Source organism: Caretta caretta, chromosome 5 (assembly GCF_965140235.1).
Source record: "Caretta caretta isolate rCarCar2 chromosome 5, rCarCar1.hap1, whole genome shotgun sequence".
In the NCBI taxonomy this organism is placed as follows: Eukaryota; Metazoa; Chordata; order Testudines; family Cheloniidae; genus Caretta; species Caretta caretta.
This window is the reverse complement of record NC_134210.1, coordinates 72,957,899-72,983,378: the sequence shown is the minus strand read 5'-3', so window position 1 is coordinate 72,983,378 and position 25,480 is coordinate 72,957,899. Positions and strand designations below refer to the sequence as shown.

General features: G+C 42.0%; 1 protein-coding gene across 2 annotated transcripts in view; it reads left to right on the top strand.

The window, feature by feature from the left end:
• Positions 1 to 25,480, top strand: part of MCC (MCC regulator of Wnt signaling pathway) — a 356,867-nt gene that overhangs the window by 92,027 nt on the left and 239,360 nt on the right. Inside the window, exons 3-4 of one of the 2 annotated variants that reach the window (XM_048849771.2) lie at positions 5,576 to 5,787; positions 16,365 to 16,415. In XM_048849771.2, the coding sequence (XP_048705728.1) occupies positions 5,576 to 5,787; positions 16,365 to 16,415 (263 nt within the window). The remainder of the gene's footprint in view (positions 1 to 5,575; positions 5,788 to 16,364; positions 16,416 to 25,480) is intronic. The other variant, XM_048849772.2, reaches the window with a different exon arrangement.

The window sequence follows — 25,480 nt, the reverse complement described above, 5'->3', positions numbered from 1 at the left end:
CGTGGGATGGCCGGGAAAGGTGCATGATGCTCGCATCTTCAGGAACTCTGGTCTGTTTCAAAAGCTGCAGGAAGGGACTTTATTCCCAGACCAGAAAATAACTGTTGGGGATGTTGAAATGCCTATATGTATCCTTGGGGACCCAGCCTACCCCTTAATGCCATGGCTCATGAAGCCGTACACAGGCAGCCTGGACAGTGGTCAGGAGCTGTTCAACTACAGGCTGAGCAAGTGCAGAATGGTGGTAGAATGTGCATTTGGACGTTTAAAGGCGCGCTGGCGCAGTTTATTGACTCGCTTAGACCTCAGCGAAACCAATATTCCCACTGTTATTACTGCTTGCTGTGTGCTCCACAATATCTGTGAGAGTAAGGGGGAGACGTTTATGGCGGGGTGGGAGGTTGAGGCAAATCGCCTGGCTGCTGGTTACGCGCAGCCAGACACCAGGGCGGTTAGAAGAGCACAGGAGGGCGCGGTACGCATCAGAGAAGCTTTGAAAAACAGTTTCATGACTGGCCAGGCTACAGTGTGAAAGTTCTGTTTGTTTCTCCTTGATGAACCCCCCCGCCCCTTGGTTCACTCTACTTCCCTGTAAGCTAACCACCCTCCCCTCCTCCCTTTAATCATTGCTTGCAGAGCCAATAAAGTCATTGCTGCTTCACAGTCATGCATTCATTATTCATTCATCACACAAATAGGGGGATGACTACCAAGGTATCCCAGGAGGGGTGGTGGAGGAGGGAAGGAAAATGCCACACAGCACTTTAAGCACAGCACTTTAAAAGTTTACAACTTTAAAATTTATTGAATGACAGCCTTCTTTTTTTTGGGCAATCCTCTGTGGGGGAGTGGCTGGTTGGCCGGAGGCCTCCCCACCGTGTTCTTGGGCGTCTGGGTGTGGAGGCTATGGAACTTGGGGAGGAGGGCGGTTGGTTACAGAGGGGCTGCAGTGGCAGTCTGTGCTCCAGCTGCCTTTGCTGCAGCTCAACCATACACTGGAGCATACTGGTTTGGTCCTGCAGCAGCCTCAGCATTGAATCCTGCCTCCTCTCATCACGCTGCCGCCACCTTTGAGCTTCAGCCCTGTCTTCAGCCCGCCACTTACTCTCTTCAGCCCGCCACTTACTCTCTTCAGCCCTCCACCTCTCCTCCCGGTCATTTTGTGCTTTCCTGCACTCTGACATTATTTGCCTCCACGCATTCGTCTGTGCTCTGTCAGTGTGGGAGGACAGCATGAGCTCGGAGAACATTTCATCGCGAGTGCGTTTTTTTTTCTTTCTAAGCTTCACTAGCCTCTGGGAAGGAGAAGATCCTGTGATCATTGAAACACATGCAGCTGGTGGAGAAAAAAAAAGGGACAGCGGTATTTAAAAAGACACATTTTATAAAACAGTGGCTACACTCTTTCAGGGTAAACCTTGAAAGTTAACATTACATACATAGCACATGTGCTTTCGTTACAAGGTCGCATTTTGCCTCCTCCCACCGCGTGAACGGATTTTGGTTGAATGCCAGCAAACATACACTGCAATGCTTTGTTCTACAGTGATTCCCCAGTACGTGTTGCTGGCCTGGAGTGGTAAAGTGTCCTACCATGAAGGACGAAATAAGGCTGCCCTCCCCAGAAACCTTTTGCAAAGGCAGAACCGCAAATGCCAGGGCAAAGTAATCCTTTCACATGCTTGCTTTTAAACCATGTATAGCATTTTAAAAGGTACACTCACCAGAGGTCCCTTCTCCGCCTGCTGAGTCCAGGAGGCAGCCTTGGGTGGGTTTGGGGGGTACTGGCTCCAGGTCTAGGGTGAGAAACAGTTCCTGGCTGTCGGGAAAACCGGTTTCTCCGCTTGCTTGCTGTGAGCTATCTACAACCTCCTCATCATCATCTTCTTCGTCCCCAAAACCTACTTCTGTATTGCCTCCATCTCCATTGAAGGAGTCAAACAACACGGCTGGGGTAGTGGTGGCTGAACCCCCTAAAATGGCATGCAGCTCATCATAGAAGCGGCATGTTTGGGGCTCTGACCCAGAGCGGCCGTTCGCCTCTCTGGTTTTCTGGTAGGCTTGCCTCAGCTCCTTCAGTTTCACGCGGCACTGCTTCGGGTCCCTGTTATGGCCTCTGTCCTTCATGCCCTGGGAGATTTTCAGAAAGGTTTTGGCATTTCGAAAACTGGAACGGAGTTCTGATAGCACGGATTCCTCTCCCCAAACAGCGATCAGATCCCGTACCTCCCGTTCAGTCCATGCTGGAGCTCTTTTGCGATTCTGGGACTCCATCATGGTCACCTCTGCTGATGAGCTCTGCATGGTCACCTGCAGCTTGCCACGCTGGCCAAACAGGAAATGAGATTCAAAAGTTCGCGGTTCTTTTCCTGTCTACCTGGCCAGTGCATCTGAGTTGAGAGCGCTGTCCAGAGCGGTCAGAATGGAGCACTCTGGGATAGCTCCCGGAGGCCAATACCATCGAATTGTGTCCACAGTACCCCAAATTCGAGCCGGCAACGTCGATTTAAGCGCTAATCCACTTGTCAGGGGTGGAGTAAGGAAATCGATTTTAAGAGCCCTTTAAGTCGAAATAAAGGGCTTCATTGTGTGGACGGGTGCAGGTTTAAATCGATTTAACGCTGCTAAATTCGATCTAAAGTCCTAGTGTAGACCAGGGCTAAGAGAGAGACCATGGTTTTAGCTGATTATGGAATTCTAGTCAAAATTTAAGTGTAGGATGGAATGCTTCTACAAAAAGAGCAAAATGATCTAGTGAAAATGTATTATCCAAAACCTGTGATGTTCTATACACATCCATCTGGCTATCTTATTTGAATGAAAATTTGTGTCTGATGCAAAGTAATTTGTTCTAGCACTCATAAAATTATTTCTGGTTTTGTGTTTGAAAAGCAGTAAGAGGTCAAAGACCGTATCCATACCAATGAACTGTTTCATCTACAGTAGCAGTACCTACACTTTGCCTAACTGAGGGTCTACATTGGCAGCTTGCTAGGAGCCAGATGGCTATACTTAATTTTTATGAAATGGAGCAGCTGCAGCTTTAATTTTAATAAAATGTGTACTATACACATTATAGGTTTTAGTATCATTACTCCACCCTGATTCATGTTCAGGCCTGACCCACTGCTTTCATACTTGATCAACTATAGATCGATAAGACATTTTACACATCTTCCTGTATGTGAGTGTTCTAAATTAACTGGATCATTTAAGGGAAAAGACTTGGGAATCATTGTGGATACCTCAAGAAGACTTCGACTCAAGATGTAGCTATGGGCAGAAAGCAAACAAGAAGCTAGATTACACGTGAAATGGGTTGGAGAATAATACAGCAATCATTATAATGCCATTAAATACATCAGTGGAGCAGCCAAATATCGAATGCTCTGCACAGTACTGGTCACCCCATCTTGAAAAGGATGTTACAGAACTAGAGGGGGGTTACCGAAAGGTGACTAAAATGATTTGAGGCACAGAAAAACTATCATATGAAGAGAGCTTGAAAAGATTACAGCTGTTTACCTTGGTAAGAAGATGAATACATGGGAACACTATGAAAGTACATTAGATTACATTAAAATGGTTAAAAGTACATTATTAAGGTTGCAAAGTCAGGCACTCAGAAGCTAGGAAATGCAAACAATGAGGTTGCCTGTGCAACTTGAATTTAGTTTCCTCGTGCATCTTTAATTACCTGATCACATTCTGGGTGCAGATCCTCAGCTGGTGTAAATTGTCATGGCTTCATTGACTTCATTGCCTGAGATTCTGCTCTACCGTTTTCCCCATAACTCCCCTGCCACATTCAGTGCACAGAAAGGACGGTGCTCACAGAATGGGCAGTTATTCACTTGTAGTTTTTATTTTTGTCATTCATTGTGTGGTCCCAGATCTTATTTGCTGTATGGTATTCAAACTGAGGACTGGATAAGTAACCAGGGGGAGCAATGAGAGCACAGGAGAGACTGTTTCCCTGCTCTCTTCTGGTGCAACAGTAGCCCCAAACAGGAGGAAAATACCTGTTAAGGCCCTGGAGTCCTGGGCTGGAGCATGCTCAGTCACACTGTGGGAATAGAATATTTGCAGTTTGGTTGTCAAATTGGGAGCTGTTTGGGGTTGGAGCATGCTCAATGCAGATGTACTGCAGTGTAGTGGGTATGGAATCTTTGGGGAATTTAGCTGCCAAATTCTAACAAACCTCTACTGAATGTGTATGAACTGAGATTTTACAGAAGTTCATAACTTGGCCAGGTTTGAGCAGGGACACCATGGTAATAAATTTCAAGTTGCTGCTCAAAACATGGAGGCTCTAGAGCTTCTAAATGAAACTGTTTTAATTTTTTTAACATTGGCAAAACAGTGTATTTTTCTGTAATCAAAAATAGCTAAACTGTTTCATCTGTAATTTACAAAAAATATTCAGTCTGAGGCAGATACTCATTGTGGAAAAGTTTAAGAACAACCATATTGAGTCAGACCAAAAGTCCATCTCGCCCAGTATCCTGTCTTCTGACCTTGGCTAATGCCAGGTGCTTCAGAGGGAATGAACAGAACAGGTAATCATCAAGTGTTCCCTCCCCTGTTGCTCATTCCCACCTTCTGGCAAAGTTATAAGCCACTGAAAACAGGGTTTTATAATGGAAGTTGTTAGGCAACTTTAACTATATGTGTTGCCACCAATTCTGCCTATATTACAGAAGAGAGATCAGGAATTTCCATTTGGTCCCTACACAAGAACAAGGGGACATTCAGTTCAATTAAAAGGTGGAGAATTCAAACCCAGTAAAAGGAAATACTTTTTCAAACACATAATTAAACTGTGGAATTTATGCCACAGGAAGTTGTTGAGACTAAAAACATAGCAAGATTCAAAGGGGTTTGGACATTTAGCTGAATGACAAGAATACCCAGAGTTATAATAATTAATGCTAACAAATTTTGGACGAGATATTAAACTCAAGTTTTGGGGTTTAAGCTAGTCTCTAACTATAAGAGATTAGGAGGACACCTAACGTGGATGGCAGATTAGGCAGAAATAGGATAATGCAAGGGTTCTTGCACTTTCCTCTGAAGCAGCTGGTGCTGGGCACTGGTTGAAGACAGGATGCTAGGCAACTTGGGACACCTGTCTGATCCAATATGGTGATTCTTATGTTGGTTTTTAAAAAGCCTCAGCGGGTTGGAATGTTAAAATAAATTCTAGGAGATGGATAGGGGAGGGAATACTGTCATAGATTTATGATAAATTGCACAGGTGTGTGATAAATTTATCACTGGATAGTCTCTCTCTCCCTCTCTGTTTTTATGATGATGTGCACTTGGATTTATTTCTGCCATCATACTAATAAATAGTATTTTCCCCTGTTATTTACAGATGTAGGTGATATTTCTAAATATTGTATAAAAACCACTTTTGTCTTTGACTCCTGTGTCTTGAAAATCAATACTGTGTCCCATAAACATTCTTTGATTTTTGCTACACTAGGTATTTTTAGGGGGCAGGGGGCATGTTAGCCCTTGTAAGTTTGCTGTGGGATTACAGTTGGATCTCTTTTCTGTTTCTACATTTTAGGTGCCTTATCAGGTGCTAGAGAAAGCTGGGAATATGATTCTGGTGCAAGAGACCTTCAGAGTCCTGACCTGCAGAGTCATTCTACCCTACAGAAGCTCTTGGAGTATGGTGGCAGCACTATGAGTCAACAAGCTGCTCTGCAGAAACTGCTAACACAGGCCTCCAATCTTAGCAACTCAGTTGGAGGAAGCTATTTAGAGCTTGCCAACACTGTAAGTACACTTTATCTTCACTGTAAAGCTCTTCAGGGTTTTTCCCCCCAGCTTGAATATATTAAACTTTTAAGTCATGGTCCACGAGGGAACTATCAGGCTGCTATAATTTTCATCTACCACAATGTCATTACATTTTCAGCTTTTCAAATAATGAGAAGTATTTAGAAATTACTTGTATAATTGAGGACTTGCTTTCAGCAAAAAGGATTTGGTGGACTCCATAAGGCATTTAGCTGAAGTTTTTAACTTATACAATTTAATTATAAAACATAGCCAGCTTGTGAAAACATTTACTTATGGGAAAATAAATTGGTAGCACAGTGGCAGACTGTGCAAGTAAACATCTTTCTGCTCATTAAGTCAGTTAGTGTCATGCAGGAAAATACTTTCCCTTATATTTCAGGATTTTCCACTTTATTTGCTGAGATTTCTGTTTGGAACTCTTTGTGTAGTCCTGTATTTTACTGTTCTCATAGGCAAGTCTCATAGTAAAAGTATTTTCAGATAAACATACCACATTATTCTCTGCAGTAAAAATCTGATGTGTTTGTTAAGTGAGTGGTTTTTTTCAATTAGGCATTGGATTCAGGTTTTTAAGGGTACGTCTCCACTGCAGTGAGACACCAACGACTGGCCTGTGCCAGCTGACCCTGGGACCCTCCCACCTCGCAGGGTCCTAGAGTCCGGGCTCCAGCCGGAGCCTGAACGTCTACACCAATGCCCCTTAGCCCGAGCCCTGCAAACTCAAGTCAGCTGGCACGGGCCAGCTACAAGTTTTTAACTGCAGTGTAGACATACCCTAAATAACTTTAGACCAGGTGAGCTATAAAATTTATAGCTATTTTGTAGCTCATTTCTGGTGGTCAAAGGTTGATGCTGCTAAACTGAAAAGAAGGAGCAAGGATTCAGGCTTTTAGTTGGAGAACAAAAAGGCCCAAACGAAAGGCATTGGGGAAAAGCTGAGGAACCCATTTTAGAATGGCTGCTTGTGACAGTAACTAGCTTTGTACTGGTGAAACAGATTCTGTTAGTTAATGCTTATGGGGAGTTGAAGGGGTGGACACTCAGAAGAAAATGGAAATTTATTCAACTGATATGACTAAAACCAATATAATACTGTGACGGGTTCCCTGGGGTGCAACCTGGAATTTGGGTTCCTCTGTGCCCTCTGTCTTACTAACCTGAGCTCCCTCTCACACTGTGATAATGTGACAAGCTGCAAACCCCTTCAGGTCCTGCACTCACACAAATATTCACAGGCAGGGACACACCCAGCTGTGTTACATGAATGCTTTTGCCAGCCACTCATGAACCAACAATAGAGAGACTCCAACCAACTCTTCCCAGCCTAGGACATCAGAGCTGTACCATCTCTCCCTGGTCAGAAGCCTGACCAGCGTAAATTATTTATCCAGTCTAGCCCTCTTTCAATGTGGAGAGGACAATGCACCAGCACTGTCTGTGAGCAGATTTCCCTTTACACTCCAAACAAAACTCCCCAGTCCAAGTCTTTGTTCCTGAGGTGTTTCCAGGTGTTGAGTTGTGGGGGGAGTGAGGATAAGTGATGATGTCACTTCCCCCTTTTATAGCTTCTGGCATGTGGAGGGAACTTCATTGTCCCAAACAAAGCCCCCAGCACAGATAGTGGAAAAATACAGGCACAAGATGGAATTCAGTGCCACGTGAGCTGGTCACATGCCCTTGCATGCTTTGATGAGTCATAACAGGGGCCATTCCCCGTATTCTGGCTAGAACGTCTACAGGACAGTCCATCAGGTGGGGATAAGCTTCTTCAATGGTCCATGGTGTTAATTACTGGGCAATCAGCTTCAGTAGTTCATTCACAATGTGCTGGCTAAACTGGATATAAACTACTTTGTGGGAGATACCACAGGAGCAAACACATTTGAAATTCAGGTACATAGTCAATATTCACAGCTTCAGATACAAAAATGATACATGGTTACAAATAGGATAATCATATGCAGCAAACCATAACTTTTCCATTGACACCTCACATGACATACTTTGTACAAGATGCATCATAATTAAGCCTGCAAGTCTGTCACGGAGGTCAAGGATTCTGTGATTTTCTGGGACCTCCATGATTTTTGCAGCTGGCTGGTGCAGCTGACCCCAGGGCCCCCAAGCAGCTCGAGAGGTGTTCCCGTGCCTCCCTTCAACCCGAGCACCAGCGGGCACCCCGGAATCCCCTCCCCAGCACCAGCAGGCACCCCAACGGGTGCCCTGGAGGTCCCCACCAGTACCTGCGGGTGCCCCGGAGCCCCCAGCACCAGTGGGCACCCCAGAGGCCCCCCTCCAGAGCAGCAGCTGCACCCCCAGAGTTTCCCAGAGCACCCATGATTTAGTCAGAGATATATAGTACAAGTCATGGACAGGTCACAGGCCGTGAATTTTTGTTTATTACCCGTGACCTGTCTATGACTTTTACTAAAAATACACATGACTAAATCTTAGCCTTATGTCACCATGATAAATGTGGGGGTGCCAGTGTGTTGCCTTGGGGTACAGAGTGTCACAAACACACACACACAATAATTTTGTGCACTGTTTTAAAGTCTGGTTTGTATCTCCCTAACACCCATATAGAGTCAGTATTGCATCATTTATCTTTTATTAACATAGTTCAACTATGCCTTGAAGAAAAATGAGTAAACAAATAATATATTCCAGTATTTTTACTATATAGGGAAAATATCTGCCTATTTATTTTCCAGTGGCGCTTGTGTCCATAGGCATCTGCCCGTTGGTGTCCACTTTCACCTTTCATTCTATACACATGTCCGAAAAGATTTTGATAAACATACATTGTCCATAGGAAGCTGCCTGATGTGCTGAGATACCACTGAGTCTATCTGCTCTGCCAGCATAGGCCCCCTTTACCTGGCCTTGTTGGGTTAGGCTCACAAGCCTTTTCCAGCTAAGCACACAGGCAGGGCCACATCCAACTGCAGTTCAACTCTGGGAAGATTCAGCTTAAGGGACTTGCTCCAACACTCTGGTGCTAACTCCTTTTAAGGGATAGAAACCCAAAGGTTTTATGAAATTCGCCTCCTCTCTCAATGTGGAAGAAGGTATGCACAGCTTCTCACCCCCCGCGCCAGTTAGAAATTACAGAAACTGGGTAATATTATAAACAACAAAATTTTATTAACTACAAAAGGCAGATTTTAAGTGGTAAAAGGGGTAGCAAACAGAACAAAGCAGATTGTGTGTTTGGCTTAATTTGCTTAGTAAACTAAGCTAGTTTCACTAAAGAAATTGGTTACAAATAGTAATTTCTCACGCTAGATATTGTTGCAGGCAGATTACAGAAAGTCTTGAAAGGCAGCTGCAGTGTCTCCCTCTTGAGACCACAGGTATTATTACTCGCCCCCCGTTCAGTTTTTGCTTCCAGGTGTTTTTCATTGTCTCTTTGGGTGGGGAGGCAGAGGAGAACCGTGATGATGTCACTCCCCTGCCTTATATAGCTCTTGTGTAAGGAGGGAACTCTCTGTCTTTTGGTGGAAAACCACTGGCATTCCAAAAGAGGAGGAGGGGTATCCAGTACCAGGTGACTCAGACCAATGTTCCCACTAATTTTTGACAGGCTGTGTGCGCAAAAAATTTCTTCTGTGCAAATTTTTGAAGCAGAGTTCAAATTTGTGCGCCATGAGACAAATGTGCCCAAGTGACTAAAATGCTTATACATTTAAAAAGTTTTAATTTGCAATTGTGATAATAGTTTTACACCATGTTATTTTATAAATGTCATTTTTAAATACTTAGAAAAGGGAAATTTAACCATTCTTCATGAAGTAGAAGTTAGTTTTAAGCATTACGCTTTATGATCTTTTTGAGAGACAATCACGAGCATATACCAAGCACATATTAATCATGATCATTATCAGTCCATAGGCATCTGCCCATTGGTGTCCACTTTCACCTTTCATTCTATACACATGTCCGAAAAGATTTTGATAAACATACAATAAAGACAATAAGTATGCCATTATGTCAATTTATATGGGTTTTCAGGTAGAGACATCACAAGTAAAAAAAGAAAAACGAGTTTGTGTTTTAAATTTTAAATTTTCCTAAAAAATATCAATAAATAATTATCAGCCAAGAATAAGATATGTAATTACAAATGCATTTTAATTTCCTTATTGGTTGAAATGTCAAAGATTGCTAAACTAACCTTACTGTTTTTCCCTGTGATCTTTTTCAATTGCCCATTCAATATAAACTCTGTCCAGATCTATCAGTCCTCCATCCAGCTGGTAACTCTTAATACACATCAGCATGTCCAAATGATCTACTTCTAAACGATTCTGTAGTTTGTTTTTTAGAGTGTTCATTAAGCTACAGCCATGCTCACAGTCTGCACCTGATGCTAGGAATGTTCCTCCAATATCCATCAGATTTGCAAGATCCTGAAACTGTTCATTCTGGTGAGCAAATGTTACCACATCCAGGAAACTTAAAACCAATTGGCTTTTGGTTCTTTCGGCTACTGCAAACTTGAAGCCATTGTACTGACTGACTATAACAATCTCTTCAGCAAGAAAGTCTTTGTATTTTGAATATAGGGATTTGACCTGATGAATTCCAAAATTGAAGTCACACTTAACTATTGCTGCACAATCAAAAGCGGACCACTCCTAGACTTCATCCTCTGGAACCCTGTCTGCCAAATGTGCACACAAGTTGTTTATGAAAGTTATTATGGAACTGGTATCAATTCCATTATTTTCTTGAGAGGTCATATCTAAGAGAGCCGTAACTTTGTCACTCCAAAAGACTGAATCTCCAAGTACTGTCTTCTGATCTTGTTCAGTTTACCTCGGGCAAGGTGAAATGCTTCAAGAGGTGTAAGGCCCTGTTTCTGGAGCAGCGTGGATAGTGAAGCCAGCTCTGACAAAACATCATTCAAAACTTCTAATGTTATTCAGTATTCCATGGTATTCCGCTTTTTGTGGCAGTATTTAGAAACTGGATCAGTGTCTTTGTCTTGCTCAAAATATTCCAGAAGAGGATTATAGTTGGAAATAATTGCTCGAAGTGCAAAGTGACTAGATAACCAGCGCACTTCATTGAATGGCCTGAAAGCCACTGACTCACATTCAGAAGCATCCACTATTTCCTGAAATTTGCATTTTCTCCTGGATGACCGACAGAACACCGTGTAGACAGTTCTCATTAAGGTTTCGATGTCTCTTATCAGCTTGACCTCTTTCCATGCATCGGAAATCCCCAAGTCTTCCCGGTGTGCAACGCAATGTTGCTAGACTAAGTGTGGAATATCACGTTTCAACTGAGTCGCCACACCATTGAGTTTGCCCAACATTATGGCGGCACCATCAGATGTGAACATCACCATTTTCATTAGATCAAGTTGGTGTTTTTTATAAAACTCTTTAATTGCAGACACTATTGAAACAGGTTTAGAGTAGCAGCCGTGTTAGTCTGTATCCACAAAAAGAAGAGGAGTACTTGTGGCACCTTAGAGACTAACAAATTTATTAGAGCATAAGCTTTCGTGGGCTACAGCTCACTTCAGTGGATGCATAGAATGGTACATATAGTAAGAAGATATATATATATATACACACACACACACACACACACAGAGAGAAGGTGGAAGTTGCCATACAAACTGTAAGAGGCTAATTATTTAAGATGAGCTATTATCAGCAGGAGAAAAAGACTTTTGTAGCGATAATCAAGATGGCCCATTTAGACAGTTGACAAGAAGGTGTGAGGATACTTAACATGGGGAAATAGATTCAATATGTGTAATGACTCAGACACTCCCAGTCTCTATTCAAACCCAAGTTAAAGGTATCTAGTTTGCATTGAAACAGCATCACATTCTTGCGATCGTAATAGTCCACCAAACAAAGTTTTATGGTCTTCAGAATTTATGGATCTGTATTTAAAGTAGAGTATCAAGTATCTGTAAATGGATATATCAGTGCTTTCATCAACAGCTAGAGTATGAAACATTGCCGACGCTATTTCATGCATGAGGTAATTTTGGACAATGCAGTTGATGAGTTCAAGAAATTCAAAAGCATAATTTTTACTTCTCCAGCTCACTGGTATTCGCACATACTTTTCCATATGGTCATTAATATCCTGAACAGAAAGCATTGAGCTGTTCATTTTAATAGCCAACAACACACTGTCAATCAGTACCTTGATTTCTTCTGGGTCTGAGCAATCCGCTCTGTAAGGAAGGGTTTTTGTTTCTAAGTCTTGTTACACCATCTATATGAGACTTACTTGACAGATGACGCTTTAAGAAATCCAACTTCCATACATCATTCCACATTCTTCCTGTTGAAAATTCTCCCAAAGCTCTGGCATCTCAACAATATACACAAACCACTCCATTGTCCTCATCATATGTTAATATTTCACAAAGTTTAACAAGCATTACAGTATGTGACTTTGGTGTAACCGTCTCTATAGTCTCATCCAGCCATCCAGATTTAAATGAAGTCGCTTTTCTTTTATGCTTTAGACCTCTAGACAGTGACATTTTGGGATTGATTTTTTACCAGATTGGTTTATTTAAAATTAATACTTTTATTATATGGCTACTATTTCAATGCGCTTAACAGTGTGACTCGACAAAAGAGCAAACTGGAGATCATTCAGATCAGGATACCGGAAGTTTGTGCATAGCTCCGATCACATCCATGGATCTGCGGCAAAAAAATGCAGGAAAATGGTAAAACATCATGAGTTAATGTATAAAGTCCAATGCCTTTGAAAGATTTCAGTCACGAAAACAACACTTACCTCTGTTCATTTCTGGGAAATCTTTGCAGTTCTTTAGCAATTACGGCCAGGCATTTTGACTTACTCGCACGTACTTGAGTTTGTACATAGCCAAATGAACAGACTACAAGAAGAGGTGTGGGTCCCGACCTTCTCGACGTGATCAACATTCCATGTTTGAAATGGTGGCGGGGAGGGGTACGATTCATTGCCCTCCTTTCCCTCCCCCATCTCCAGCTAGTAGAATCTGGCTGTGTTGATAGATGGCGGGCGAATAATGTCAAAAGTAGCCCGTAAATCATATTTCGGCCTGGCTCCGATGTAGTATTTCATTTTTTGTGCACACGGTGTTTCACCATGTGTGCGGGGTTTTGGATCTGTGTGCACGTGCATAGCTTAGAGGGAACAGTGACTCAGACCCACCTCTCTGCAGGGCTGTGACAGCCATTGCTCATAAGCTGTCTTCAGGGTCCACAGGAAGCCACTGCTCTTTCGCAGTCCATTGTCTCTGCTAATGGCCCATTAGCCCTGTCTGGCTTTTCCATTGTTGTACCTGAAGCGCTGATTGGGGTGTCACCCAAAAGTAACACATTTGAAATAGGTTTCAGAGTAACAGCCGTGTTAGTCTGTATTCGCAAAAAGAAAAGGAGTACTTGTGGCACCTTAGAGACTAACCAATTTATTTGAGCATGAGCTTTCGTGAGCTACAGCTCACTTCATCAGATGCATACCGTGGAAAGTCTGCTGCAGTTTCCACGGTATGCATCCGATGAAGTGAGCTGTAGCTCACGAAAGCTCATGCTCAAATAAATTGGTTAGTCTCTAAGGTGCCACAAGTACTCCTTTACATTTGAAATACAGACACATAGCTAATATTACTAACTTCAGATACAGAAATGATACAGGCATACAAATTGGATAATCACATTCAGGAAATCATAACCTTTCCAATGATATCTTACATGAGCCATCTTACATAAAGTACATCTCAGTTATGTCATATTCATATCATAAACATATTTGCATAAGGAATATTGAATGTAATGTCACAAAGCTTAAAGTTTCCATTAAGTTATTTTTTTTAGCATACTATAGTTTTGTTTATTTTTGTGAGTTGTGTCAACTCACTAACGTGCATTCTACATATTGCCCTCTCCCCCATGTGATCATGAGCAGCTGCGGATCCTGGATTCAGCTTTCCCACCTGCAAAATAAAACTCTGTAGTTATTAAAAGGAAAGCTACAAACAAAAACTAAATATTTGTTACTTGCCTCTCAAAACAAATCAGCATAAACTATGCTTAAAGTCTCCACACATTCTGATGGCTACTGCCATTATCCATTGCAAATTTGAGAGTTTGAAAGAAGATCATTAATAATATACACCTGCCCAGTCACTGATATGAATTCCATAGCTGTTGAATGATAGTGGTTAAATGTTAAGAGTCTGGAAAGAGCAGAGCTTCCAATCTCCAGTTCTGATCACTTTGAAAAATGTACAGTATATGTTACTAGATACTTAAACATAGCCCAGGTTTCAGAGTAGCAGCCGTGTTAGTCTGTATTCGCAAAAAGAAAAGGAGTACTTGTGGCACCTTAGAGACTAACCAATTTTTTTTTACCTTTAGTCCTTTTGGTATGATGTCCGTCTGTTTGCATTTGGAAAGGAAGATGATTTCTGTCTGTATCTGTACGAGTTTTTTCATGAAGTTGATAGATTTCCGAATTGGTTAGTCTCTAAGGTGCCACAAGTACTCCTTTTCTTTTTAAACACAGCCGTTGAGGAACCAGCTGATTTTTCCCCTCCCTCAGTCATGTTGTTATAAGAGAGGCTGGTATAAGTCTTTGTTTAGGTTGGGAGCCTTGCAATGTTGTGCCAGTATTGGACGTGATAGTTTTGCTCTTAGAACTGTGGGCTCTGATGGACCATGTAGGTGATTGTATTCAGGTTTGAAGGTGGGTGTCTGCTAAACTGCTCTCCTCATACCTTCTGGCTGATTTCCAGATTGCTGAATGATGGTAGCTCAGCAGTGACCAGTCTTGTCAGTCTGAGATAATACTACAGGGTAGTGACCTCCTATGTGCCTGAGGATTTGGAGGAACACATGTTGCCCCAGAATATAAAATGGTAGCGCTGTTGACCTGTCTTGACAAATAGAAAGCTAACTACACACAACCCAAAAATCCCAATAACTGAAATAAGACTCGAATAAATTTTAAAATCCCTAGATATAATAGTACTCTTTTTAAAAAGTATATATAATATGCAACTGGTTCCTGTTTGTGTGTTCACATTCATGTTACATTTCTCTATTTTTATTGGTATGGAAGCCCTCTGATCTGTTTAACATATATCATATTATGCCTCTGCTTCTAAAATGCTTTTTCCCTTGCACTTCAAACAATAGCATAATAAACAGTCTCTCATTTATACGGAGATGAAGACAATGCCTCCATTTTGGCTTCTGCTGAACATTGATATCAGTATGTTGTATGAAAAATTTTACTTCAGTTTCGTTAAAATCAAGAAGGATGAGAATCGCTGCTTTTTGTGTGTGGTGTTTTTATTTCCCCCCTCCCCTTTATACTAGTCTGAATTCTGTCAAGAAAGCTGAAGTGATGTGTATAGTGCAATCTAAATTCTAGGGGCTTGTCTGAGCAAACACTTAATGCATGGCAAGCTAGGGTGTAAATCTACCTCGCACTAGCCTGCAAGGCACTAAGGGCTTGACTATATTAAAAATGCTAAAGCGGCTATAGCACTTCTGTGTAGACACTACTTACAGTGACAGGAGGGGTTGACCCATCAATGTAGGTAATCCATTTCCCTGAGAGGGTCGATGGAAGATTTCTAACTAAGGCCAGCTTAACTACACTGCTTAAGGGTGTGGATTTTTCACATCCCTGAGCGATGTAGTTATGCCAACCTAATTTTTAGTGTAGAACCACACCTTAGGTTCCTCATGGACCCTGCTGTTGTGCACTAACAGTTCTCTAGTATGTTTTCATCTTTGAAATGGGAGTAGGTCAGTGTGTGCTAAGGAACATTTAGTGTGCAACAGCAGGATCCACGGGGACAGTTAGTGTGTGGCAGGCTGTTGCACTGTAGATTCACACCCCAGTTTGCTGTTTAGACATGCCCTAACTCTGTATAGAGGTAGAAGTAGTTTCTTGTGATTATGATTCCTTACGTGCACTCCCACTTCTCACATACATACAGTCTCTCCCCAGAAATTTGTTTTACCTCATTACATTTGTCACCGTTGTGCAGGACTAGCTTCACTTCTGTCCTGTCTCTGGGTTTCTCTGAGTGTACCCACATAGGTGACAAGCCTCAAGTTTTCACCTCTGTCAGTGTAGAATCATACAGTTCTCCCACTCTTAGATAAGGACCTGGGTTACAGACCCTTGTGTGCCAGTTGTGATTACTTCAGCAGGCCCAACTTAGGTTCAGAACCTGCAGTTCTGCCCTTTGGGAACTGTGACCTATGGTATATACAGAGTATATATATCATACGGCCTTTTCAAAACAAGATATTGTTTGTTCTTAACAGTAGGAACACTACATACATCAAAGAGAACAAGGATTTTGAAGGAATCAATCTGTATGCAGGCATATCTACCTAGAACCCCCCTGATGTTAGCCAGGTAGGCTCAACTTCTAAGTTGAGACTGCTTCTGTAGACGCTCTCTGTGTCAGCCTGTTTCCCTGTATATCTCCTCACTATCGCCTCTCCCCCTCCTCTAAGTGACTTTTTAACTGTTTAGTGTTCTTTTAATCTTAGGTTCCCAGCCTTGGCAAGACAAGTTTTGTAATTTTGCTGGAGCCAAGACAGGTAGGCTCTTCCAACTTAATAGCCCAGTCATTGTTCTCTTAAAGACCTTGAAGTGTTTTCCCAGGTGGGGGTCTTATCTCTAGTCATTGTTTTATATCCTGCTTATTTTTCCTAACAGCGCCTCTTGAATAAATTCCTCAGACAGAAAATATCCTTTCTGGCTATTGGACGCTCATATGGCATACATAGCATTCCTAAGTTAATGCAGAGGAACCCCATGTCCTTCACAACATTTAAACAAAGGTTTTCAGTAATGTAAAAGCTAAACAGGCAGCAGTGCTTTGCCAAAATTTTAACTGTTTCTACAAAGTAGAAATATCCATATACATTTTTAAAACCATGTGAATATACAACTTTGCAGAGCTTGTGAAGATATACTACCTGTTGTGCAGCATGCGGTCTCTTATTTATCTCTGTTACTTTTGTCCCTGGGTGCAGTGTGAATTGATTTATCCCAGTGTGTACAAATATCTCAGCAAACAAGTTGAACCTATTGTTAGAAGTATGGAGTTTTAATTTCTATAAAGAACGCATCATTTTTTGTAAGTGGAAATTGTCTGTATGTAAGGTGAGGATGATCCTTTAGTTAGAGGCAGATTATTCTGGTCACTCACAGGGAATGATTTGATCAATAAATGTCTTCACAGTCTTGTATCCAACAACAGTTACTGACTACTCACCCCAGAATATGTGTCTTTATCTATCTGTTTTGCCTTGATTTATTAACACCTTCATATTTAGCTCTTTGTTTCCAGAGACATTCTTCTGTAATTTTATAGGAGACAAATCTTGTGGCCTTTTCCCCCGGTTCCATCACTAGGTCTAATATTGAAAGCACATTTTTCCTTTACCTTCTTCACCTGGTTGCTAAAATTTATGTGTAACTTATTGATCCTTTGGTTGACACCATCACCCTTTACTGTTGATGTACCTGCTAGTGCCAATGGGTTAAATAGTGCTATAAATGTTGTATACAGAAGCCATTATATATGCCCTAAATCTAATAATTGGCAAGTTTTTTTTAACCATCCTTGGGTGTTAAGAATATACATTTCCTCTTTGCAGATAGCAAAAGATTCCAGCTTTGTCAGGGATTTGGTGTATGTATTTCATTGCATTTTAAGCATCAGAATCAGACCACAGTTACAAGTGTGTGTATTCATACTAGAGTAGTGAAAAAGCAAACTGATTTATGTGCTGCCACCTCTGCTCCCTCTTCAGGAAGCTGTTTATGGGGATCCAAACAGTCTTGGTTCTCCTTCAGTTTCTCCTTCCTGGTACAACTAACAGAGGTGTTAGGCTTGAGTGTCCGTGCCTCTTCCTCTGCAAACCACACATGGCAACAGACGTGATATGCAGCCTTTTCACTGGAATTCTAGAGCTTGATAAGATGAAGCTATGGGATTTGGATAAATGTCATCCTTTTTACCATATTTCCCTCCACAAGTGACTACTATGGAATAACACTAAATGATGCATTATTTTAAGTAAATTTCATGTGTTTTTATATAGGGGCTTATTTTCAAAGCTAGCGTCTCGGTATGCACATATATGCACTTTTTGGCCACAAACACCCGTGTGCTCACTTTTTTCACCTCATCTCATGCATAATCAATAAGACTGTAGAGCACATTTGTGAGAACAATGATAGAATACAGAAATAGAGTATTATCCAAATGAGTTTTGTGTGTGTAAATTCTATCACATGCACACAAATGTCAATGTTCAAAGAGCACGTGCACAAAGAGACTCTACATTTTGAAAATTTGGCCTATAAATATTTTTTAAACTGTCCGCTTTCTAAGCTGGTGATGACTAGTGACCATTTTACCCTCACAGGTAAACGGACACTACCTAATAAAGTTGTGATCTATTTTACATAGTGTTTTCCTTTACAAAGGCTCTCTAGATGTTTTACAAACTGATACAAAAGCTTTAAACTTAGGTGTATTCCAGCTGCCACTAAAATACATCCACCTCTGTGGTGATATTGCAACTGTTTAACGAGAACACTAACAGATGAGGAGAGGGAATTAAAAATGTATTTTTCTATTAAACATCTGATGGAGAAATTTAGGTAGCTAGGATGTAGTTACCTGAGTTACAGAGTAGCAGCCGTGTTAGTCTGTATCCGCAAAAAGAAAAGGAGGACTTGTGGCACCTTAGAGACTAACAAATTTATTTGCGCATAAGCTTTCGTGAGCTACAGCTTATGCTCAAATAAATTTGTTAGTCTCTAAGGTGCCACAAGTCCTCCTTTTCTTTTTACCTGCGTTAGAGGTTAACATGGGCACCAGAGCTTCATACTGATCATTGCAAAAAGCACACTGGTATATTTCATGACCACTTGCAATCAGGACCTTGTGTTTACATCTGATCTCAAAGACAACAACTCCAACATACAGTATTGCCTGACTTCATAAAGGGGTATTATTTCTTTACTAACTCGGAGGGGAGTGTACTATCTATTGAATAACCAGTGTCACTTTATACAACATTCTTTGGAGGTCTCCCTGCCAGAGCAATAGCTGAACCTACAGAGAAAAGTTGGGTTTTACAGCTCAATCTATAGAAGCCAACAGATAAGAACTTGGTTTGCTTTTTGACTGGTAAAATAGTAACTTCTTAGGAAGTATTATACCATACACCTTTCTAAAAGACGCACTTTGTGTAATATTCTCTTCTTAGACCCACACAATAGAGCTTCAATTTGCTAATTTATTCTCCCTTAAGTGCATAGAACTGCAAGGACAGAATAGCTGATTTCAGAATGGGAAAAAGTTTAATTTTTTTAGTTGAAATAGCTTATAGTAGTGACAGTTATCTAGCAACCAGTATTTTTAAGTCATAAGTGGACTTTTCCCTTCCCACCTTGAAAATGTTCCCCTTAATCAATCAAATCCAGATTGTAATTGCTCATTGTAGTGTGTTCCACTTATATAAATAGATTATCTACATAATAACAAATTCAAGATTATCACTGAGGATTTAATTTATTTTAGACTGCAATGCAGTGGATTCTGGATGGCTGCCCAAAACAGCATTAATGGGCTCTTTACACTGAATAATGGGTAACCATTTGCCTACTATGGCATATATATAGCTATAAATTAAGTAATGAATGGTCAACACTTACGGTGAGTATTGCTTTTAATATAGCAAACGGGGCTATAATATAAAATCTGCAAGATCTTACTATTGCAGAACTTCTTTATTACTTTAAAACAGTGCACTGCAGGCCTTCTCAGTCTTGGGTTTTTACTCACACATCACATGCTGTATTGGAAGTAAAGTGCTGGATATGACCCATCTGTTTTTCCCTTTGCACCTTGAGAGCCTACCATACCCAAAAATGTACAGTTTCTCTGCCTACTTCCCATCTCCCTTTTCCCTACCCTTGTAAGGCATCCAGCATATAGGACTCCAAATGACTGGTAGGGAGCATGCTTATATAATTTATTAAAATAGTCTTTCCTACCTCTCCATATCTAATCAATCAATTAACAATTGAACACCATAGTCTATGCTTGAAACTGGGTCCCCAAAAGACCACTTCAGATGGTTACTGTATCATCACCCATCACTGTAGTATTCAAACATTTAGGTAAGGAAGATAATGCTGATTTGTCCCCTATAAAATTACAGAAGAATGTCTCTGGAAACTATATATATATATATATATATATATATATGCGATGTAACTAAACTTCTGCAAAGTAGCTTTACAAATTGACTCCTAAAAATACAGAACACTCTTGCCTCTTGTCCAAGAGGGTAAATGTAATTATCTGGGAAAAATGTGTTTTGTAGTGACTAAAGACTGTTAGTCCTGTAGCATGTGGCTTTACTTGTGAATACTGTGAGCGGATGCCAACGCCATTGACTTCAGTGAACTCGTATTCTCTTATAGAAGCTATAAATTTGATGCATTGTTTCTATTTTTGGGGGGTGGGGTTAACAATAGTAAATTAAGGCTGCTGTTTGCTTTATGTGTAGCTTTGAATATACTTGTGTTCAGGGAAAAAATGAATTGAGAGAAAAAGTAGTATTAAGAAAGTCTGAGGGAAGAATTCTTAATGTTACGGGTAACTGTGTGCCTGGTTTAACACCAAAAAGTTACCTGCAGTAATAGTGAAATAGACTACTTGCAATATTATTCCACCTCTGAAATCTTCACTTCAGTTTTCATGACTATTACTCTTTCATTCCTGTATTTTACCTACAAACAAAAAGTATTTTAGTTTTGAACATCTTTATAATACACCATTGCAGAAACCATGTTTTTCAATGTGGAATTTTGTCCATAATATGTTAATTGATACTTCTCCTCATCCTTAGAATAGTGTTGTAGTTTATTAGTGACTACATAAATCATTTGTACAGAAATAGAAATATCGGCAATGAGTAAAGCTTATTGGGTCCATCAAGATTTCACTTTTTAGTACTGTATTCTCATTTTCTCCAGGATGGCATCTAATTTGTTTCTTGGATAACTCTGTTGCTTTTGACTCAGAAATCTTGCCTCATGGACTCTTCATCAGTGTGGAAAAATTGCTTCTTGATTCTTGTTCTGAATTTGTATTTCTTTATGTAGCACATAGGATTCCTTGCCCTGTTTATAGCTACAGATAGTAAACACTCATGTATGGTGAGCTAGGTTTTCACACATGGCTTCTAATTTTGTCTGTGCAGGTCTGCGTGTACGATCTGAGCATCTAGACAGCATTTGTACAGAAATTGGGGTACAGGGCTTGGAGCACCTTTAAAAAATTTGACCCCATATATTTTGTGCATGTTTTGTCTAATGGATTAAATTTTCTAAAGGCCAAGATTCCTTTATTTATTTGAAGGTGGAAAAAATTGTGCTTCCCAGGTTTGTGAGCACAAAAATGTGGGAGCAAATCTTGTGGCTTCTGTACACCTATCAAAGGGGAGAAGCCCAGCAGATAACCAGCTGTAAAACCTCTGGGTATTGCAGAAGGAGCTGGTAGCAACTCCTGTAGTTAGATTGTCTAACACTTGGCATTGTAAATGATTCTTGTAACCTTTTTTAGAGAATACATAACTCCTCAGTTGTATGCAGCAGGTGTAAGACCAGGGTCAGAGATTTGTCTTTTCTTTCTCTAATGAAATTCTGATTGGGTTTGGCTGAGAGATTTTGAAAAGTGCCATTTCTGTGCTGAGTTGCACGGTCAGCAAAATTTCAGTAGCATGCAAAAACAATAACTGAACATGAACAATGTAAATATTCATCTGTAACACGGGAACAGTGATACTGACCTTCTTTGCTAAGTGCTCTGAGAGCATTGTAAAATAGCTACTGTACGCATGTGATCTATCTACCAGTGCACCCCTTGCTGGTTGGATGTGGTATAGTGGCTCTTCTTGTCCTTTGGTGTGCCCTGCTCTGGCCCTGAAGTGGTCTGCCTTTTCCTGAGACTTAACCCTCCATCCAGGTCACCTATAGTCCTATCCCTTCCAGGGAAACCCCCAATCCAACATGCCACTGGCCTGACAGCATCATGCTGGAAGTTCACCCAATTTAAGGCTTTTGGGCCTGTCAGCCCCTGGCTCTGGTGTCTTCATATCCCCACCCTCTGTGGGCTGGTAGGGGAAGTCAGGCCCAGCCTCTCCTCGGGGTTCCAGCCCAGAGACCCTGTATGAAAAAGATGAGGTTTGTTCGTTCAGAGCCTCTGCTGTATGCCTAAACTGCTTCCAGCCATGGTCTACAACTAGGCCTTCCTCACAGTCTCTTCCCTCACTGACTCTTCTTCAGGACCCAAAACAAAGGGGATCCAGACTAGTTGAGGAATGAAAAGGTTTGCACCAGGTCTACCTGCCCCAAGGAGTCTCTGATCCATAGGAGTTTCTAGATAGGCTCCGGCCTTAGCTGATCCTTCCGGACAGCTTCAAGATGGTCTCTAATTAGGCTCTGGTCCCAGCTGCCTTCCTTCATAGGGTTAGCTCAAAAAGTCTACTTCCTTTCCAAGTCAGCCACCTGCGAGCTGTCCTTTTCCTCCTTTGCCTTGGCCTACCAGCCATGTCAGGTGTAGTGGGGCAAGGCTGATTGCACCTATAGGCTCTCATTAGTCCCTTCAGGCTCAGGGTGGGGTTGCTAAACTCAATCACACTCGGTATTCCTTTTATTATTAAATAATGTAAGGCTGGGCCCATGCCATTGTTTCTGCAGCAGCAGACTGTGCTAGGACTCCCAAGAGCAGGCAGCCTCTTCAGGAGTGAGTGAGAGCTAGGCTTTCCCCTGATACCCTCAGTATTTAGCACATGGCTAGAGGGATGAGACATATTTTGCCAGTGGTTTTCACAGCTATTTGGTAGACAGCTGAGGAATGTTGGGACTAAGGTATACAGGATTTTGGTCCTAGTCCTGGAATGGCATGTGCTCTAGTAGTTACGCCACCCATTTTCTGCTCACTGGTCTGTCTGCTTCTGTCTCATATGCACACAATCCCAATGTCTATCTTATGCCGTTACAGGCTAGTATTAAAAAATGCAGTCTTATGATTTCTGCCAGTGAAACCCATCCTAATAGGGCAACTTACTGCTGAAGAACCACCTAGCAGTCAGGACAACGAAGCCTGCTTCTACAAAATATCTCAGCTTGAGATGATACTCTCATTTGCTCTTTCACTTCCATCCTACCATCATTTCCATTTGCTCTTTCACTTCCATCCTACCATCATTTCCATTCTATCAGGCTTAAATTAGAAAGTGATTCTATTGAAATGGAAATTGATTATAGGAATATGGATTTAGCAAGCTTGGCTTGTCTGAAAGCAGCTGAAAGTTGTTTTGTTTGACAGACGTTTGCATGTTTGTTTGGGGATGGAGAAAGCAGTTTGGTTTTGCAGTCTTTGATTCCAAGCCAGCATATGTAATGGAGTTTTTTTGTTCAGAGCCTGGCATCAGGTGTAATAGGATTATGCATTGTGTTTATATGACCCTGGCTTTTATATCCCTCCAGCACTGCTCAGTCATTCATTTTTCTCATACAAATTAAAAGTGGAGATGGTAGATTAGATGTGCCAGGACTCATCTGTGTTATGTGAAATATAGTGTTTCTGTCTCTTGAACTTACTGGATCATGACAGAAATATAGATGAGCAAGAGCAAAATTTTAAACTCTTATGAAAGCTTGCTTCTGTAGCAGATTGATGCCATTTTTGCATTAATAGTAGATTACTACATCAAAGCCCCTTTTTGCAATTTTTGATACCTTATTTGTGTTATATTTAAAAGGTCACCCCAGCACTCTCTCCCTCTGTGATGGATCAGAGCCCCAACTGGCAAGCTTCGAGCACAGTACAAGGCACGTTTGTTCAGGCAGCCTTTTAATAAATGCTCTTCCTGGAGGCTTTTAACTGGATCTTTTATGTGGCAATGAGATGATTTCCCTTATAGGCAAATCATGTAGCCTCTATGCAGCAAAATGGTGGGTTTTGACCATCCTTTGCAAAAGGTGGCAGTTGTGTATTGAAAATGATATGGGGGCCAGGTGCTACAGCGTATGTAAATAAAAATAGATTGTGAAGTTTTGGGGCACAGTTTCAAGCCTTCTAATTTAATTTAATTTAATTAAAAAGGGTCATCCCTGTCCTCTCCCCCCCCCGCCCCGTGACCTATGCTGTTTAGAAACAGTGTTTCCACACAGCTCCTTCTTATTGTCCTAGTTAGGAGGAGAGTGCTGGTTCAGATCCAGACTTTCAGATCTATTTTTTCCACACCTTTTTTTCAGTTGACTAAAATCAAGGGCAATTCATAGACTAAGCCAACCCAGACAGTTAAATAGAATTTTGTATTGATGTTCTGCATAATACTGTAGTGGTAAGCTGAGCCTGAGGCCCAGGACAAGGACATTGTAGCAGTGTTAACCTCCTGGTTTCCAGCCTGCCAAAAAAGATTACAAACCAGTTGTAGCAACAGGGGCTTCTGTGAACACAGTTTGATATTTTCTACTCCTGAGGGAATTCTGCGCCAAAAAAAAAAAATGAATTGTTTTGCACACATTTTGTCAATAAATAAATGTGGAGGCTCCTACATGGCAGTGGGGAGCACAGGCCACTGGCTGCATGGAGGTGGGAGATCACCCTGCTGTCTCCTCTTTTGCCCCCCAGGACACGGACTTGGCGGTGAGGCTGCACCCAACCCCGACACAACAAAAGGAAAGGGCCGGGCCTGCCTCAGAAACACCCAGGGCCCTGCCTCTCTGCACCAGGTGTACCAAGTATGGGTAGGGAGGCTCAACCTGGCCAGGATCCAGCTGTGGGGTGAGAGGGTTCTGGGTGGGGCAGTCTAGCTGTGGGGGGTGATCTGGATGCACAGAGGCTTGTTGGGTGCATGTAGTGGGATAAGAGTCACCAGCGTGGCGCCGCCTGCTGGTCGTCCTGGGAATTAACTCCCCAGCATACGGAGCCCCTCCTACTGGCTGGTGTCTTGCCTGCTGCTGGCCCCATGTCCCTTCCAGACCCCAGTGCCCTGGGGTTCTGCCCCAGCAGTACCTCCACACTTTGGGTCTCCCCTCCCAGGGGAACCCCCAACCCTCTAAACCCACCTTGCCTCAGTGGCTATTGCCAGTTGTTATCTCGCCCCCACTCACTGGGGCAGACTGTAATGGCCACTCATCATTGGCAAGGGGTTAGGACCAGCTGCCTCTGCCTATTCCCAGGCTTGCACCTCTGTAGCCCCAGTACCTTTTGTAGGCCTTCAACAAGGCCTCAGCCTGGGGAGTTGCCAGGCTGGAGCTCCTTTGCCCTTCCAGAGCACTGCCCCACCTCAGGTACCTTATGCCCAGGAAGCTAGCCCTTCCCACTTCAGGGCTAGAGTGAGACTCCTGCAGATCTTCCTTGACCACTAATCTGGGGGAGGTTTCTGGGGGTGTGTCTGACCTGGCCCCAGATGCTCCTTGTAGAGGAAGAGGAAGTCCCGTTCTCCCCAGCCTAGCTGGGACTAGCAGATGAGCCTGGTGTAGGAGCCACCAACCAGGGCGTCCCCAGGATCTCCCTCCCCCACCACAATGATTTACCTTTCGGCCAGCTGCTCCAGGCACC